Consider the following 17,890-nt stretch of genomic DNA (forward strand, 5'->3'; position numbering starts at 1 on the left):
AGCCTCCACAATCAACAAATAGCGGATCGATGTGGTCCCGAAGCAGAAATGGACTATATTTATTCTCGAGATTTACTGCCGAAGGTCGTTAGAAACGAATTTGACTCGACGAGCCCTCGTTTACGGTGAAAGTAATGGTTTGTCAACCCTGTAAATATTTGCCCGCATTACGTTTAATGTACACACAGCTAATATTTTTTTCCGACCCATAGAGACCAACATATTATTTTATGACATTAAAGACTCATGTTCAAAAAACGAAAAGGAAAAGCAGGCAACCACTTCACTCCGTATCGGCGACGAATCTTTTATACATTAACAAAGAGAATTGAGGGAAATTTATTCCTCACCAGGCAGCAGTATGGTACCGATCCAGCCAAAAAAGCCATTCATAAGCTCTAGCGTCATTATAAAGAGGTCTAGAATATTAAACGTATGTGTTGTTTCGGTCAAACTATACCCCTTTGGGTTGAACTCCATTAGGTTATGATTCAATTGCTCCGCTTCGTCTTCCTTCTCGTCGTAGAGCATGCTTTCCTCCGCTGCATGCATCTCTTCGTTGCTACTTTTCTTGAACTTTCCACCAAACATCCAATAGACCCCGTTCAGAGCAGCATTGCACACTACGAACACAACAATACTCGCCAACAATACTTGTGCCATCCACCCGACCATTTGCCATAGCCACGAAAAATATTCTCTGCAGCGAAATACACCCCGCCTGTGTTCGTTGCAAATGTTCACGAAGGTGCAGTTTGGATGGCTGGTGTCCTTCCCCAGCAACTCCGGATCACACATGCAAGTGTTCAGCTTGTCCGATGTATTGACATACATAATTTTGCGTACTGCCTTGGAAGATGGACTCGAGCGAGTGAGATGCGGTGTTACATCACCGATCATCAGTTTTCTTGGGATGGTCTTTCTATGGAATGTATTAAACTCTATTTAGTATCAAACACCCCGCATTGAACAATCTTCTTTAACTTACTTATAAAACACGGTTTGAGGAGATATTGAAGACTTTGACCCGGGAATCCGAGTGTTTATTGGGGTGCTTAATGCCGGCGGTGTACCGCGGTTCATTTTGGGTCCGGTGATGGTATATTCGCTTTTTACCCTGTTAACGGAACGAGGTGATCTGTGAAATTGGAATTTTATTGCACGGTGAAACATTTAGCACAATTACCCTCACAAACACATACATACAGCGCACCCCAATTACTTACTTGCCAATGGTCTTCATTTTCCTACCACGCTACTGTTGCAAGGAACAACTTTGTTTGCAGTAATTTCATGTTTGCCAATCGTCAATGGATGCTTTGTTCAGTCGATACCATCGTGTACGTTGTAATGAAACCGACTACTGGGATCGAAATTTGTAGTACTACGTTTTTCTTTATGGATATTAAATCTCACTTGCAGTGGCCGTTGAATTCGAATCGATACCGTTTGGTACCGTTTATGTGGGTCAATTTTATCGTTTTATTGCAATATTGTGCAGAAATCAAAGGGTGTGTTTGTAGTGGTGCCGGCTAGAACGACTAGAACCGTCTAAAAACCCATCAGGATGAATCCCTCTTACGCAGGACTATCCCGCGGGTAAATTAAATCAGGAAAGCCAGAAATGGCCTAAAGAGCCTAGACCTCTAGAGGTTGTTGTTGCGATAAAGAAGAAGTTGTTGAATGTTTTGTAAAATAGTATTGCAGGTGGCTATGTGCGATATTTTTTTCCCACATGTTGACCAATTTGTAGATATTCTTTTACGAAAAAAAACGAAAGAATAAACTGTAATCATTTCCAATTCCAAATATAACTTTACTTGTAAGATTTGACAGAAATTGAAAGAGATGCTATCATTTTGATATCATCGCTTCCGAAGTATATGACAGTTATTGAGAGTAATAGCACGTTGGGTGTGTAACATATAACAGAATCTTTGAATTGACGTGGTGAAAGACATTTTTAACAGTCGGCTGGCCTCGATGAAGCTGAACTATTCAGAGCTCGCTGCCGCTGTGTAACATTCCTTTAGAGCATTTCTCAGTACAATCAATCCTGTTGAACTGGCTGAATATCAGACAAATATAGTTTTCTCTGAATGAAGATAGAATTCAAGGTTGACTCCCGGCTATTCTCCATGTCCTGGGAGAAAACATCTATCTTGTCCCAAATAAATCTGATAAGAACGTATAAATTTGCCCTTCAATGCTTTTTATGCGCCCAATAGTTCCTCTCTGCAAAACAATATTGAAAACAGCCCGATCGAGGTTATCAATATAACACTCTTCGACCCTCTATGATGTTATGGCCTTATTTTGAAATTTATACCTCCGTTAACCTTTTGGAGGATTCGAAAATGAATAATTCCTCTTAGCTTTAATACGCAACAAACCACTAATGAGCTTTCGGGAAGGTAAAGAGAGTAGTAAAGGGAGTCGTAAATTATGAACACGCTATGACACTGCACTCTGCTGTTACGGTTCGATCCCGATCGAATAAATCCTATTTTTCATCATTTCATACCTCATCAATCCTTTTTTATCTTGTCTCCTTCTTCTTCTTATTTATGCTCAGTCAGCTTTATAAATCACTCCCCAAAACTTCGTGTGTTCCGAACCTACCACTAAGCGTTGACCCTCGAAAGCCATCACTAGCGCATAGTTCACATCATCAGTCATTTCAAAGTTGCTGGCGTTCTCCTTTTAACGGCGTGACAAACGTCCCATTGAGACGGTGGTTTTCGTTTCTTCCTCCCCAACGTTCTCGGGACTGTCCAATCATTTTCTAAACACGAGTAATGTTGATTGGATTTTTGACATCGCCTTTGCCCTGTGTGCCATAGCAAAAGGAAGAACCGGCTGGATTGGGGGTGTACGGCGGGGAGTGTCTACTTGACATAATATTTATCCATGGAGCTCACCACACCAACTCAAGCTCAAGCACACGATACTTGAAGACACTACCCAGTATGGAGGACACCGTTTCGACGTGTCATCAGTTTCGGTTCGAGTACATGGTGGGAACCAAAATTTTACCAACAACAAAAAACGAATGATGAAAATTCAACCGTGCTTTAAAGAAAAAACGAGAATTAGTCGGAAAACCGATGGCCGCATAAGAAATAGAGATGTTTTTCCTGCAAAGCCTCTAGCATCTAGTACGGAACATTAGAGGGAAAAAAGCGAAACTAGTTCTTGTCTAAAGATATCGTACGTAAGAAAATGACAAACTTCATCGAATCGGCTTCACGAACTCAAAAGCCATTGGAAAACCCGAAAAAAAAACGATGAATGGAGTCGGATTACGTTGCTTAGGTCTTTTTTTAATGCTCGTTTTCGAGCATGACGCAAGCTGTTCCTCATAGCATCTGCTAGTATTTCATAAGCACCCGAGTTTCGATCTGCGAATCGAAACCGGCCCTTAAAGGTTCGTTTCTATCGCATGACGTCCACAGGGCAACGAATGAAGAGAGAAATAAATACTAAAAAGTGATTAGAACAAATGAAACCTATAAAATCCAATTTGTACAGGATCTTTCTCCCTGCGTGAAGATAACCGACCGTAATTGAACCTTCTCAAAAGAGATGCTGCTTTTTTTTTTTGTTTTCGCGGATAAAGTGAAGCTATTGAGTTTCTCGCTGTCTCCAGGAAGGTACAATTTGAATGACTGCAGTTGCGCGTAATCAAAGTCCGTTCAATACCAATATAGGGCGTTCCGATACATTAAAACTCCATTTGTCTTCCAACTGCGGCTGGTTGGAGAATTTCCATGAACGAAAATTAATTACCATTTTGCTTATAATTTATTTTCCTCACCCACAGCTCGTTTTCAGCCAAACCATCATAACACTGGCAAAATAAATATCTAAATGGGGAAACACACGACCGATGGACTCCACGAGTACGAACTCGGATGTACTTTACCGTTATTTGCTTGTTAAGATACCCCGCGTAGATGATTTCCTGTACAAAGCTATGTCGTAAAGAGGTCTTTAACGGAAAAGTCCACTCCAAGTAGTTGCTGGTAGGCGTAAAAATCATGAATGAACTTCACATTTACAATGTCGGATCGAAATGGCGGTTCGAAAGAGATATTTTGTAACCTTTAATGTATCACGATGGGAAGAAATTATAAGCGCAAGGTTACGCCGAGGAGCACCACTTCAAACGTAGCGCAAACGTAATGAAGCCACAACTGCCGCTTTCGTCAATATGAACCACGATTCCATCTTCTTTGAGCAGAATACTCGTATACGTTTTAGGGCGGTATTTAGTATACTGGTTTCGTCCTCTACAACTCGCACTCTCCTTCTCCCAAAACATATACGTTTCCCGGTACCTTGTTGCGCTTGTTTCGGCTAAATAAACAATCGCCCATCCGACACACTGTTTGAGCACGAGGACTTGTAGCAATAACAACATTGCTTTTGCGCGGAGCGGTTACGAGTTTTCTTACGGGACGCTCCACCGGCCGGGGATGATACTCTTTGATGAGCGGTATCCGGTGCACTGCCGGAACTCCAGCAGCACCACTAAACAAGCCTCGTCAACTGGCAAAACGCTTCCACGCAATAAACTTCCCAACTACGGGGCGGGAGAATTAGTTGGGCAATGTTTGATTTATAGCGCAGCCAGAACCGCTGCCTGGTTTTAGTGATCTTCAAAGTTTGCCCTTTTATTACGGATAAACATTGGCGAATGGAGACGTCGCTGGTACCGATCGTTGATCTAACGAGTACGTCACGTCATGTGGCTTGAATGACCCAAATCACCCAAAAGGGCATGCAGAGCAGCCTGCGGGAGGATGTCTAAGCCGACTGCTCATTTTTCGATTCCTGAAAAGTTTGTTTTTGAACTACTTTGATCTTACGCTGTAGACGAACTGCATCATTTTCTAACTCCAAATACAACCATTTCTTGGAACTCTTTTCTGGTACTTTCACTTCTTTCCTACAATTGATTTATTCATGGCCAAAAACTTTACTCATACATCATTTCACTCTCTTTGTACATTCCTCTACAGATCACTAGCCGTCCATTAAAGTCCAAGTGCAGCGTACACGGTGCAGATAAGACTCCATTTCGAAAGGCCACCGACTGGGATCAGCTTCATTTGCCCACCATCATCATCGCCATCTAAACTTCGGTGGCTTCGTGCAATAAAGTCGGTCCAATTTGCTAAATGTAAGGTCGGTAATCTTCACTGGTAGGTAATGGTGAAGCACTTTTGGGTGTTTTTTTTTTATTCGAATGCTCAGCACAAGACGAATTGGACCTGAAGCCTGATAAGGTGCTGTGAGTGAGCTTTATACGTCTTTGTGAATGATCCGGGCATATAAAACCATCATCAAATCGGGTGGTCAGTGACACAACCCTCTTACAACACGACGAGAACTCTTCCAGCACCGAAGCATTATTCAACCCAGAAGCTCCGCACACCTCTTACGCATCGGACGTGACCATAAAAATTGACTCCTTCGATTCATTTCCGTTTCGTATCGTCACGTCCCTTTGGCCATCGTACCCATCCGCAGTGTTACAAGGCATCCAGCAACTCCGGCAAACGTCCATTACTACTTCTCAGCGTCATTTTTTGGGAGTAACCCGAAGTGACAAATCGATCAGAAGTTACTTCCGTTCAATCGATACGAGTGCGTGTGTGCGTCCGATGCCGGGACCATTCCCGGCCTACCCACGGGAAATGAGAAAACGCAAACGCATCAAACCGTAGCAGTAGGCGACGCCGGTACAGTGAGCAGCCCGTATACGTGGGGTACCGCTACTAGGTAACGTGCAAAAGTGTTGATCATGCCAACTGCCTGACGGTACGAGCAGACAAGCGGGGGAGTGAGTGTAAGTGAGTTCTGTTTTTCTTTTCGTTTTTCCTCCGTTCGATTGTCCACTGAAGACATCACAGGCCACAAGAATATTTTTAGTGCGGTGTGTAGTTTGTAGGTGGAACTCCGTGCAGGTTCCGGAACAGGGACCGGGTGAAGTTCGATGGTGTGCTCACCGTTAAGTGTGCCCCGGCTCTCCATTTGAGAAGATTACTACAAAAGAAATGCAAAACTAAGTGTCATCATAGGGAATTCTTGTGAAGATGCGGAACCTTTTGCTTGGTGATAAATGAAAGCAACCCGAACCCCTTCCGTGCAGTGAGTGAAGCTTTCAGTGCGTAAAGTCGATACTAATGGTGAAGAAGAGCATCAAAAATATCCCCTATAATAGCGTGTCCCCTTAAGCAGCTTAATTTCTGCAATTTATGAAAGTGGTAAAAGAGTGTTACGTTGAAGGTCACGGAACGCGATCGAACATGAATTCCACGCCAAACGAACGAAGATACCAGAAAACCATTTTGCGGTGCACAAGTTCCATCCCTGCGTGAGGCAGGAAACAACAACCCCCAAAAATAGGGCCCCACGGTACCGTATTTAATTCATTTACCGCTCAACGCAATCGAACCCCAGGCGGCTGCACCATGAATATTATGGACTCGGAGAACCGGGTCGTGCTGAACGTTGGCGGCATACGGCACGAAACGTACAAGGCAACGCTCAAGAAGATCCCGGCCACGAGACTATCGCGCCTAACCGAGGCACTGGCCAATTACGATCCCATCCTGAACGAGTACTTCTTCGATCGGCACCCGGGCGTGTTCGCACAGGTGCTCAATTACTATCGGTGAGTATGCATGCATGCGTGTGGATGTGGTACGATAAAATATTCACCATCGGTGCTCTGTTTTGCACGCCTCTTTTCTTTTCTCCCGGGGCATATTTATTGACAGCGGCGCAAAAAGAAGTTAATATCGTGTGGTTAATAAATTTTCCTCAAGATGCTTATAAGGGTAGAAATGATATTAGTGGAGTGAATTTAATATTCACGTAGATATTAAATGAAGTTACGAATGATTTTTAAATTATGTTGGCTCAGTCGTGATCATAAATGACGCCTAAATGTATGTAATTGAATGATCGACACTACCGCTGAACGATGTTCAAACAACGGAATATTTTGAAGCAGTGAAAATGGTTTAAATTAAATGTTAACACATTTAAAATGTTATCTGCTTCTTGCTTCCTGGCAAAGCTTCGCTGATAGTTGAACTATTATAAAGTGATTGTAAAACTGCTCAGCTGTTTCTACCCCCGATACAAAAGTTATGTCAAACTTTACATCTTACTATCGACTACAGCACGGGACTCATTATACAGCAATTCACCCGCTTCCCGGTACGACTCATGCACATTCCCAAACAAGACACTATCTTTACATTCATTGTACGGCCAAATTTCACACCTCGGAGATTCCAAGCCGATTAGCGCACTGCTTATATTCGCATCACCTTACCAACAGCATTGCCCAAACGCCCTCACCGTTGCCAAGTACCGTCGAAATGGGTGTGAACATTATCCGGAACACTTCCGCATTTTACGCTCCAATCACTGGACCGTGAGGAATGCAGCACGCTGTGTTAAGAATTTGCATACTATCCGGCGCTAGTGTCCACACACACACACCTCAGCAGCACGATGACAACGCGCGCGCTGTCCAGTTGGCAAGTTGCAGCACTCTCCTGGTTGTTTGTTTCTGGCGAATGTTGGACTTTGTCCCTCCGCCACACGCAACTCCTTGCAACCTCCGCTATCCCGGAAAAGTGGGTAAAAATGGGTCGGAATTTGTATCATCCACTGGCAACAGCTTCACACCAGCGGTCGTTTTGCGCAAACCCTTGCCCTAATGAGCCTGCTTATCGCACAAAACTCCGGCCACACCATACGGTACGGTGAACTAACAGAGGAGTGCTCGCAGGTGAATAATTTAACGTGCTGCTCGCCACTCTTTAGCTACCCTTGATGGACGCATCCGTTGTCCGTTTATAGCGCCGGCAAGGCTGGGCTAGAACAGCCGTTTGCTGAGATCGATGTTTGCCTCACGGAAGGAAGTGCTGGTTGAAAAACGATTTCCCTACGCTTTAAGCACGCTCCACCTGGTGTTGGGAAGTTGTACCTTAGCTCCCTAGCTCTTGGTGGTGATTCGAGCTGCCAAAACTGCCCATACATATTAAACAACGTCCTGACGCTCCCCAAAGGCTCATCCCGTTCCATTTTTAATGTATTCTTCAAAAATTATGAGAACCTTTCATTAAACTATTCCCTGCGAGGAGTAGCACAGTACGAAGTTTTAAGTAAGCTTTGGTCTAGTTTGAAGCTCGCCAGATGAAGCACTGCTGGACACATGTCTTTCGGTTCGTTGATACCCTACAAGTAGTAACGTTGCGATGCGATTACTAGTCGGGCACAAAGTTACAAAGCTATTTTTCATATCTGAAGTATCTTTCCATCCCAACACGGTACTGCTTTGAGCAAAAAAAAAAAACATTGTGAGGGGAAATAAATTGATGATGTGAATAATTCACAAGATTAAAGCAAGTAATGGGGCCGAAATGCACAGTTTTAACCATCTGTGTTTAAAATGATACATACCTACTTGCTAGCACTTTCAACATTTTCCCTTTTAATCATAGTGAACAGTAAGCCACAACAAATGGCTTACCGTGTCGGCGGCATCCGTGCGAAGCAGCACTTGAACCCCAACTGTCTATGTGTCCATGGTGCTTTTCCGAGTTCCGAGAAATTTTAAACACCAGATAAGCGCACCCACACCGACACCGACCGGCGCCCAGACGCTCATAATTTGAGCGAGTTTGGGCACCCGCAAATAAATTTGAAGCTGCTAATTTACGGGTTTCATAAATAAGGGTACGGGACTTTTCCGTTCGGTGTCGGAAACAGCTACCTGGGCAACAGTGTGCTCGGGAGTGTAAGAAAATTTACTACAGCTACTGTTTTCACCCCCAGTGTTTGTATGTTTTGGACGGGGAAGAAGTTTTCGGGATTCAACTTTCAGCCTGATCCACTCCATCATCTTTCGGCTTACCGGATTGGGTAAGCGTGGTAAAGCTGAGGTGCAATTGAATTTTCAAATTGTGTTATTATTTTTTTGTAACCCTGGCCAATCCTGTTACACGCTTAAAATGTGTAGTCTTTTACGGCATTAAAAACGTTTTCAGTTGGACACCACAACATCACCGGATGCAACATCGAATACCACAGCAGAAACTCCGTTGCGTTACATTCCACCAAAAATCATATCCATTTGATTAATAAAAATAAGTCACTCCCCAGATACGTGGCGAAAGGTTCCAGTACGGTGAACGAAAGCAGTACCGATTGAAATGGCGCACACTGACAACGGAAAGCCACCGCAGTCCATTTATGTTGCACCATAAATTATCCAAAGTCACAAACGCGAACTCCACCGTGGGTTTGAGAATAACCACGCGCGCGGTTACTTCCACGTAATGAATTTTCACTTGAATTTTTCATTGTGGCTTTGCATACGAACGGTGAACGGTGCGTGAGTGCAAAGTTTGCATAAAAATTTCATCGCCGAAATGAACCAACCAAATGGCAAATTAAGCGCAGCAAGGCAAAAAAAAGGGGAACAAATATGTTAAGGCCAGCATAGGTGGAGTTTTGTATATTATTTAACATGGTTGTTTTTGTTTGTATCGAGCGATTACGGAGGGATAAGCTTGGTTAACACGAAGAGACTACGGAAAGGGAAAAGCCTATATAAACCCTACCCAAACGAACAATTTGAATGTGTAAGACACTTTGGTGACAGGTCCGATTTTAACCGGTAAGCTTTTCAATTGCATTGTATTAAGCATTACTTTTGTATGGCTATCATATAGTACGACATTAAAAAAACATTAACAGATAAGCCTACCCTTCAAAAATGAGTACATAGCGATCACCAGCTAATATTGCTTAGTAGCTCTACAGTACATGCCTCAAATGATTTTGAATTGTTTAATATGAGTTCAAGGTCGAGAAGGACCATCTTTTATTTAACTTATTTACTTTCAATAAGGTCCCATCACGTGGGTTTTAACCAAATTATTCTTTTCGACGAAAGTTGCCTAACTGTATGCAATCCGCAACACAAAGCTTAGTCGTAACCGATTTCCTCGAAGCAATTCAAAACGTCAAGTTTTCTGCTCTCGAAATGAAACATTAGCTTTCCAGTAAATAGTTTTCACAATTTCTTCTAATAAAAAGGACACATTTTATCTGGATCTTGTTAGCTGAATTTAATCTGGGAAGACTAATGCCTACCATTAAACATTCCTTTTCATGTCGTTCTTTGCCTTCGTTACAGCACCGGTAAATTGCACTATCCAACCGACGTCTGTGGTCCGCTGTTCGAAGAGGAGCTAGAATTTTGGGGTTTGGACTCCAATCAGGTTGAACCATGCTGCTGGATGACCTACACGCAGGTAAGCGATCGTCAGTCGAAAACGAGCTTTCCACTTTTTTCCTGGGAATGAAGTGGGAAAACACTCACAGCGCCAACCGTCAACGGTTTTGACGAAACCGAGATGACATCTAACGACAACGGTTCGTCTTGTCAGGATCGTTAGATTTGATTGATTTGTAAAGTGGCCGGCACAGCATCACTATTTGCTCCCATTGCCATCGGCACACAGCCTCGTCCATGACCATTTCATGGTCAGCATACGATGATGAATGGATCCTAATTCCGGCCTGATTGATAGCACGGACCTCACAGCAGGACAAACATTGCCGTACCGTACCGTATCCACCCGCTGACATTGGCCACTCGGTTCGTCTTCCTGCCCGACCACAAACACACGCTCCGTCAAATGCTGCTCGAAGCTACTTTGTGGCCTTCGACATCGTTCATCAAAACCGTACGCAGCCAGGTCCGAAATCATTCCACTTGCCGGATGGACCAAATTGACATAACCACCGAACCGTACATCCGTCCCTTTTTCTGCCAGTGTAACCACGACTCGGACTGGTAGTGGAGTGGTCGAAATTACCTTCCCCGTCAAATGTAGCCCGACATGCAGCGGAATGAAACGCCGTTTGACATTGCTTCACAAGCCCGACAAACATTTGTGTGCACGTACGTTCTCAAGGACAGGGGGGCTGCAAGAATGCGATATGTCTGCGTCGAATTTCGCCTCTCGGCTTGGTTTTGCACAATTTATGCTTCAGGTCTCTTCGCAACAAATCGCTTTTTACTTAACGACCGAGCTGGACCGGTGCCCGGCGTCCGAAAAGCAATTGTAACCGGTTCACTATGGTAACGCACACTCGCCAACGCACAAATTACATCACGATGCGATAGTGAAATTACGTGCATGGATGTAATTTTAATCGTAATTGAAAAACATAAATCTTCTTGCAAAACGAGCTTTGACGAAAAATGGTACATCGGAACAAAAAACGATACAACTCGAGCGCATTGTACTTATCCAGCACGAACTGTGATAATTTCTACGGTCGGAAATTCATGAATAATTGCATGTTATGTACCATCGATACAAGTTTATTTATTTCGTTTTCGAGCCATTAACTTTTAAAGTGCTTGTACTTTATTGCTCTGACCATCCCAAACTTCAACACTCTCGTCTCGTCAGTCTTATTTTATCGTATTGCTAATGAACATAAGTGTTAGGATTGCATCATTTTGCTCGTTTTTGCACGAGAAATGATACGGATGATGATTAGGCAGCTCCGTTCCTCAATTTTCTACTTTTTTCTGTCTCTTGACGATGGAGGAAGCTCAAAAAGCAGCGTCACATTCACGCTATATCGGCGACGGAATAGCTCATAACTGTGCACCGTTACTAACAAACTCATCGCAAAGATCACCAACGACAACCACCTCATTGTACTTTTTTTTTTCACGCGTTCAATGCACCAGAATCGATCAAAACAGATAGCTTACGTCGTTTTCGTTTGATATACACTCGATAAATGTCTGGGACATGCCATATCGAGCGCGTGACGCTTCTACCAACCACGTACCGTTGTTGATTCAGCTGCAGTTACCATTCCCATTGCAATATATCCACAGCAAAGACATTCAAAAAGGTTCAGTTACAAACAAAGGCAAAGCGATTCAACATTTGCCAAAGCGTTTTAAAGAACCGTCCTGGTGGAGAGTATGCACACAAAAGCAACTTTTTCAACGCACAAATATGCGGTATCACTTCGTCACACTGAGCCCGGTATCAATCGTGCTAAACGATCGATCGAAGAATGCAAAAAATACATCACTCCTAATTTGATATATTCACACCTGCCACATAGAAAATGGTTCCGTTCTTTTACTTTTATTTCGTGTCGCTTCCCGCGCTTCACAAAGGAAACTCACTTCCAAAACCAAAATTTCCCAACCCTCTCATGCGTGTCTCGGGCAACCACACGCACACGCTTACGCTTTCCCAGCTTTTCCGACGATAGCGTCTAACAGCCGAAAGATTGATGAGCGAGAGCTTGTTACCGACCGTGATTTGTTAACATTAACTTGGCCGCTTCAAATCGAACGGTCGGGTCCGGGCCTCGTGACTTTACGCTGTGTCGTCATCGCTCCGGCAAGGGCGGGATAAAATACGTCACCCACCAACATGATCGCAATATTTTGATGACGATTGGATAACATGACCGCGAAAAGTCGCGTTAGGAAAATTGGTTTCCATGCGTGGGAAGCACAGTGTTGAAGCGTCTCAACGCACCCAGAAACCTTACGTTCCCGCGCCGTCGATTTCGTCAAAGTGCCCCGGGGAAGACTGGAAGTGTCGGTGCGCTCAAAAACGTTTACGTTCACCCACTCGACTGAAGTCAAGCGAACGGTGGGTGTGTGCGCGCGTTGCACGCTATGACAAGATTTACATTTCTCAAGAAATAGCAAATCGGTACGGTTAGAACTTTGCATGATAGCCCCATTTCTGACACAGTTCTACGTAAAGTGCTGCCCTTTGTCGTGAAGCTGTTTCAAGACGTCACCACACACCGTTCACCGCACACGACGTCGAATCGCTCTCAATGCAAATAAGAGGATAAAGGCGTGATTTTGTGTCACCCGGGCAAACAATTTCGGGTACTGTTTGCATTTCGCTGGAACAGTTTATCATACGCAATTGATATTCGTTCGAAACCGGTTAAAGCGATATTCACACTTTTTCGTGTGTGAGGAAAACTCACATGCATTTAGACCAGCAACAAATGTGTTTTTTTTTTCTTTAAATATGAACCTATCGGAAAACCTTGCACTGTTTCGTGTTTGGTAGCTAACCTACCATGCACAACCACAGCGTTATCAGTAGATGTGTGATGATCACTACGACAATATTGAGGTAAGTGCTTTGAAGGGTCTGACTGAACTGTATGAGTCATACCGATCGGAAGAAGATTTTCATGGTAAAAATTTTCATAATAACGCGATATGATCCATCTGACTTCGTTTATGTCTTTTCCTATCTTAAGAAAGACCAGAGTGTCTAGTAATGGTTTTGTCCTGGCCACCACATCAGAGAGCGCCGTGGTAGTACACATCACCATAACGTGCAGCAGAACCTAAAGATGAAGATCGAACACAAAGTGATTACTACTAGCTTATATTATATAAAAGTTATATTTCGACCATAGGAGTGTTTATACCCAAAAATTAATTTGATACAAATGATGCGTACCAGTCCAAATAACTGGGCCAGGCAATCTACTAATAAATCTATTAATGAATTAAACAAAGATCGAGTGACAGATGTTGATGAAATAAATTGTATTATTTTTTTTACATACATTTAGGCGTGTATGTTAGCACCGCCTCGCATCTTTTCTACTTGCCATAAACTTGCCTAAAAGTATGCAATCTGCAAAGCATATCACCTCCCTAACCTTGTAAACACAGTGCTGGCAGCTTTTAATTGGATTATATCCAATACATACCACCTTTATTCGGTTCAGTTTTAATATGCAAACTGTATCAACACCACATGTGCTCCGTACGTGACTGTTTTTCCTTCGAAATAAATCTTCCAAATACCCTCGAATCTCACAGTCACACGATTTTCAAACTACCTGGCATCAGATTCCCTCGGGCTCGATAAGTAAATGATTAAAGTGTATAATGCACAATACCACTCAGACCGAGAGCAATAATCTAGCGAGCAAAGTTTGCTGCTCAAATATGATTTGGCTTCATCTTGGGGAAGACTTGACTGTTTCTTTCCAGCATTTCTCCACAACCCTTTACCCCTGTTTGTCTATCTCTCAACTCCCAAATAGCATAACTTGCTCCCTCAAGAAACCCTTTCCCATAACAGCAAACTCGCTATCTGTATTCCATTTTCGAGGGGCCGAGAATTCAAACAAACGAATCAAAACTTTTTCGCTCAAGAATTTATGCTTGCGTGAATGTTAATGCTACCAATGTGCCCCCCGGCAATAGGGGATGGGAAGAAAACTAGCAAACGCTCACAGTCTTCTAGGTGCTTCCGATTATCAGGCTCAGCTTCTCGGTGCAGCTTCTTCGCCGTGTAGCGAAAGAATAGACGCGCCGGGAATGTCTGTAGCAAAGTATTTTCAATTTTCAAGAAAGTTTTCCACCGGCGCTATTCATTCGTTCCCCAGCGTTACGTGTGCTCGATGTTTATTTCTATTGTTTCGTGTGCTCCCGTGTGTCATAGAGGGTCGGAAAATGCTTTAAAATTGATTTGAAAACTCTCCAGCTGTTTCTTGCTGCAACTATGATTCAACCGTTTTGTGTGGATGTTGTGGTACTATCGAAGCATAGAACATTACTGTTCACCTGGGTGAAAATTATCACTTCTTTCTGTCAATTTCGAATTACGCAGAAACCAGTCTTCTGGCTGGATGTAGCTTACTAGTACTAGCAGAAACTCCAGCATAAAGTTTCATGTTAAAAAACTTGTTTGACTTCCACACTGACGATTGAAAGTCTTCTTTTTGGTATGATTTCAACTTTTGCGCTACGGAGAGTGATACGACGTGATGGAGAATTGTGTCCACGTTTAGGCGTTTGCTCTCAAATTGGCAGATTTATTACAACTATCACAAGTTTTTGTGCACCCTGTGGCGAATGAAACTGAGGTGAAAATTTGTTAAGTAAACGCCTTACTCAACAAAGTTTGCCTAACTCATTGACAATCACTTTGTAGGCATTCAGACGAATCATCGTACATCACTAGACCTCGGATCATCAAACGACAAAACTATACATCACACACACACACCCAAAAAACGTTCTCTGTTTGCGCAAACATTCTCTTCCTTTGGCTCCTACGAACAGCATCCACCAATCTGTCATGCTGCCAATAACTAATCCATCATCGGGGATCGGAAAAGCGCTGCGGCGTACCGTTGAAACCGCACACTCACTCATCACTCTCCCAAACCGTTCCAAGTGTGGTGTCGTTCGCGGTTTCCCGACAGACGCAACGGATGGCAAGGGGAATCTAAATTTTAAGGCAAAATATTCACATTTTAGAGCACGTGTAGCTCTAGCTTCTCAGAAATACATAAACTCAAGATGTTGTGTTGGATGATATGAATTAGTGAGGTTAGGCAAGTATGCTCGGCAATCCTCAAGGACAACAAGACACTATTGGTAGTTCTCGTATCTGAACGTAGAATGTGACGCTATACAGCAGGCATTCACGCAAAGCCTCCAGTCCAGGCCCAGTCGTTTCAGACCAACTGCCTGGAAGATTCGATCATACAGCAAGATGGAATTGTAGCACCACGTTAATGTTTGACCGAGCGCCTCGAGTGCGAACTTGTCTCGTCTCGCCGATACGAATGATTATCTTCCATTAGTGAAACTGTTTACCGTCTGCGAGTCCCGCAGGCAGGCGCCAGTGGAAATAGCTTCCCGGCCGAGGCCGATGTGCATAGGCACTACAAAGTAACGTGCCAGCGCCCGGTACAGGACTCGCACACGGGACGGGCTTTTAAAAATGTATAATCCCGCCAGGGACATTCCTGGCCGGAGTAGTACAAACCATCGACTGGTTTTTTGGTGAGTTGTGTTTGATGCGGCCGAGAAGTTCAACTGCCGCATCATGCCATCAAATGATCCGTGCCACTGATGTCCTCGTACACGGCACGTTCATCACCGTAACCTGGTGGCGCCAGTCCTTGGCAAGCGTCCCGCTCTCGGCCGAAAATGTTTGCCAAAGATAATGGTGTTTCCTCTCCCGGGTGTTCTGTGTTGCCTTCGCCGTGCCATTCCATACCGGCACGTGCACACGTACGGTCTCGGATGAGCCGGCAATGTCGTCATCATTTCTCGTTTATTATTTACGCAAATAGCGCCTCGCAACCGTATGGGCACGACTCGGTCTAGCTCGGTCCGCTTTGCCCTTCTATCCCTGGGAAGCCCAACAGCTGCCTACCCTTTCGTTATTATTACCATTTTTTATACCTCGTCTAAATCCTGCACTGCAAACTCCTGGCACTCTTCCGCATCCGGGCGTGGACAACGTCATCACATTTCATATAATCGTTTCATAGACCACAGTGCGTCCGACTGGCGTGCCCCTGGACGTGCCCACCGTGGGTTGCTTCGAGGTGGCTTTCCGCTTTCATTTTATGGTAATGATTTATTGAGCCGTGTAATATTCTGCACCCCAGGGTCTCCCCAGGGATTCGACCACGGGTAGGTACAATTTATGAACCTGCCAAAGGGAAACCGAAATGAATAGGACAGCTTTGACATGAGAGGGGCTTCGATATTCTTCACACAGGGGTTAGTTAGTGTGCACAATACACTTACCTCGAATCCATAAAAGCTCAAAGGTTCATCTAATCAGGACTGGTTCATTGTTTTGTCGTGTGGACTTTCTCATACGAATAGAATGCCAGTAATGTCAAACGCTTCATGAATTGCTTGCAATAATTAGCTTTGTGCAACAAAATTACATAGAATATTATCTTTTCTTCATAACTGCTTATGCCAATTGCTGGCATGTTCGGAATTCTTGACAATTGCTATCGTAAATAAATTCCGTTAGCGCCTGAAAGTATGCAAACCCATCATGTTCTGTATCGAATTTAGTTTAAGAAATAGAAACTTTAATCGTTGTTTTCCGATTTAGTTGTCCCTAAACATAATAAATATTGTTCAAACACCACAAGGCAAGATCCGAGATCAAGCTTTAATTGAGTTTTTAACTTCAAAGATACATTCTACAAGTTACACAGAAATATTATAATTACGAAATAATACTACTTTGGTTGAAACGCACTATTGACAACCCTGGCCAACGATGGCAGCAATGTCCTTGCTGGCGAAAAATTTCCAATCTGATACCAATCCAATCTTTATGTGTGCTAAGATCCAATACCCACGCACACGCTGTGTCCGCAGGAGAAACAGCCTATCGAATCGACGGAAGTGGCATTGCGCAACAGCTCCAACAGTCCACATATCTTCTGACTACCTATGTTACGGTTTCAGCGATTCCATCCAATGGACATGGTGCAAAATATTCGAAAACACAGCACCACTTATCGATTGACCACCGAGTTGGTGTGAGATCTCCCCGTAAGGCCGATCCGGTGGTCTGTTTGCCCAATATCGATGCATAATTAATTCCTTCTCTACTTCTTCGGAACACCATCCACACGGTACATCTTTCTACATTATGTGTCCTTTTTTCTCTTCCTCTCTCCATCTCGTCACAGCATCGTGATACACAGGAAACGCTCGCCGTGCTAGAACGGCTCGATCTCGACACGGAGAAACCGACGGAGGAGGAACTAGCTAGGAAATTCGGTTACGAGGACGATTATCTAAAGGGTACGGTTTCCTGGTGGCAGCACACGAAACCGCAAATGTGGTCGCTGTTCGATGAACCGTACAGCTCCAACGCTGCCAAGGTACGCCAACGGATGCACGGCACCGTGCGGCCGTGGATGGGTGTGATTAACGCCCGAGAATGGTTCTTACTCACGGTTTGGTTTTTCTTCTTCGTGCGGTTTCGCT

General features: G+C 43.8%; 2 protein-coding genes across 2 annotated transcripts in view; one reads left to right on the top strand and one right to left on the bottom strand.

Moving 5' to 3' along the window:
• Positions 1–339: 339 nt before the first annotated feature.
• LOC128711142 (uncharacterized) lies at positions 340–1,243 on the bottom strand. The gene is made up of 3 exons (XM_053806005.1): positions 1,227–1,243; positions 989–1,138; positions 340–922 (listed from the first exon to the last, which is right to left on the bottom strand). Exons 1-3 carry the CDS (start codon positions 1,241–1,243, stop codon positions 340–342), a joined length of 750 nt encoding a protein of 249 aa, XP_053661980.1.
• A 5,236-nt stretch (positions 1,244–6,479) lies between these two features.
• LOC128715591 (potassium voltage-gated channel protein Shaw-like) overlaps positions 6,480–17,890 on the top strand; it is a 37,632-nt gene continuing 26,221 nt past the window's right edge. Inside the window, exons 1-3 of the mRNA XM_053810500.1 lie at positions 6,480–6,682; positions 10,229–10,346; positions 17,590–17,784. Coding sequence (XP_053666475.1) covers positions 6,480–6,682; positions 10,229–10,346; positions 17,590–17,784 — 516 coding nt within the window. The remainder of the gene's footprint in view (positions 6,683–10,228; positions 10,347–17,589; positions 17,785–17,890) is intronic.

This window comes from Anopheles marshallii, chromosome 3 (assembly GCF_943734725.1).
Source record: "Anopheles marshallii chromosome 3, idAnoMarsDA_429_01, whole genome shotgun sequence".
NCBI classification, from domain to species: Eukaryota; Metazoa; Arthropoda; class Insecta; order Diptera; family Culicidae; genus Anopheles; species Anopheles marshallii.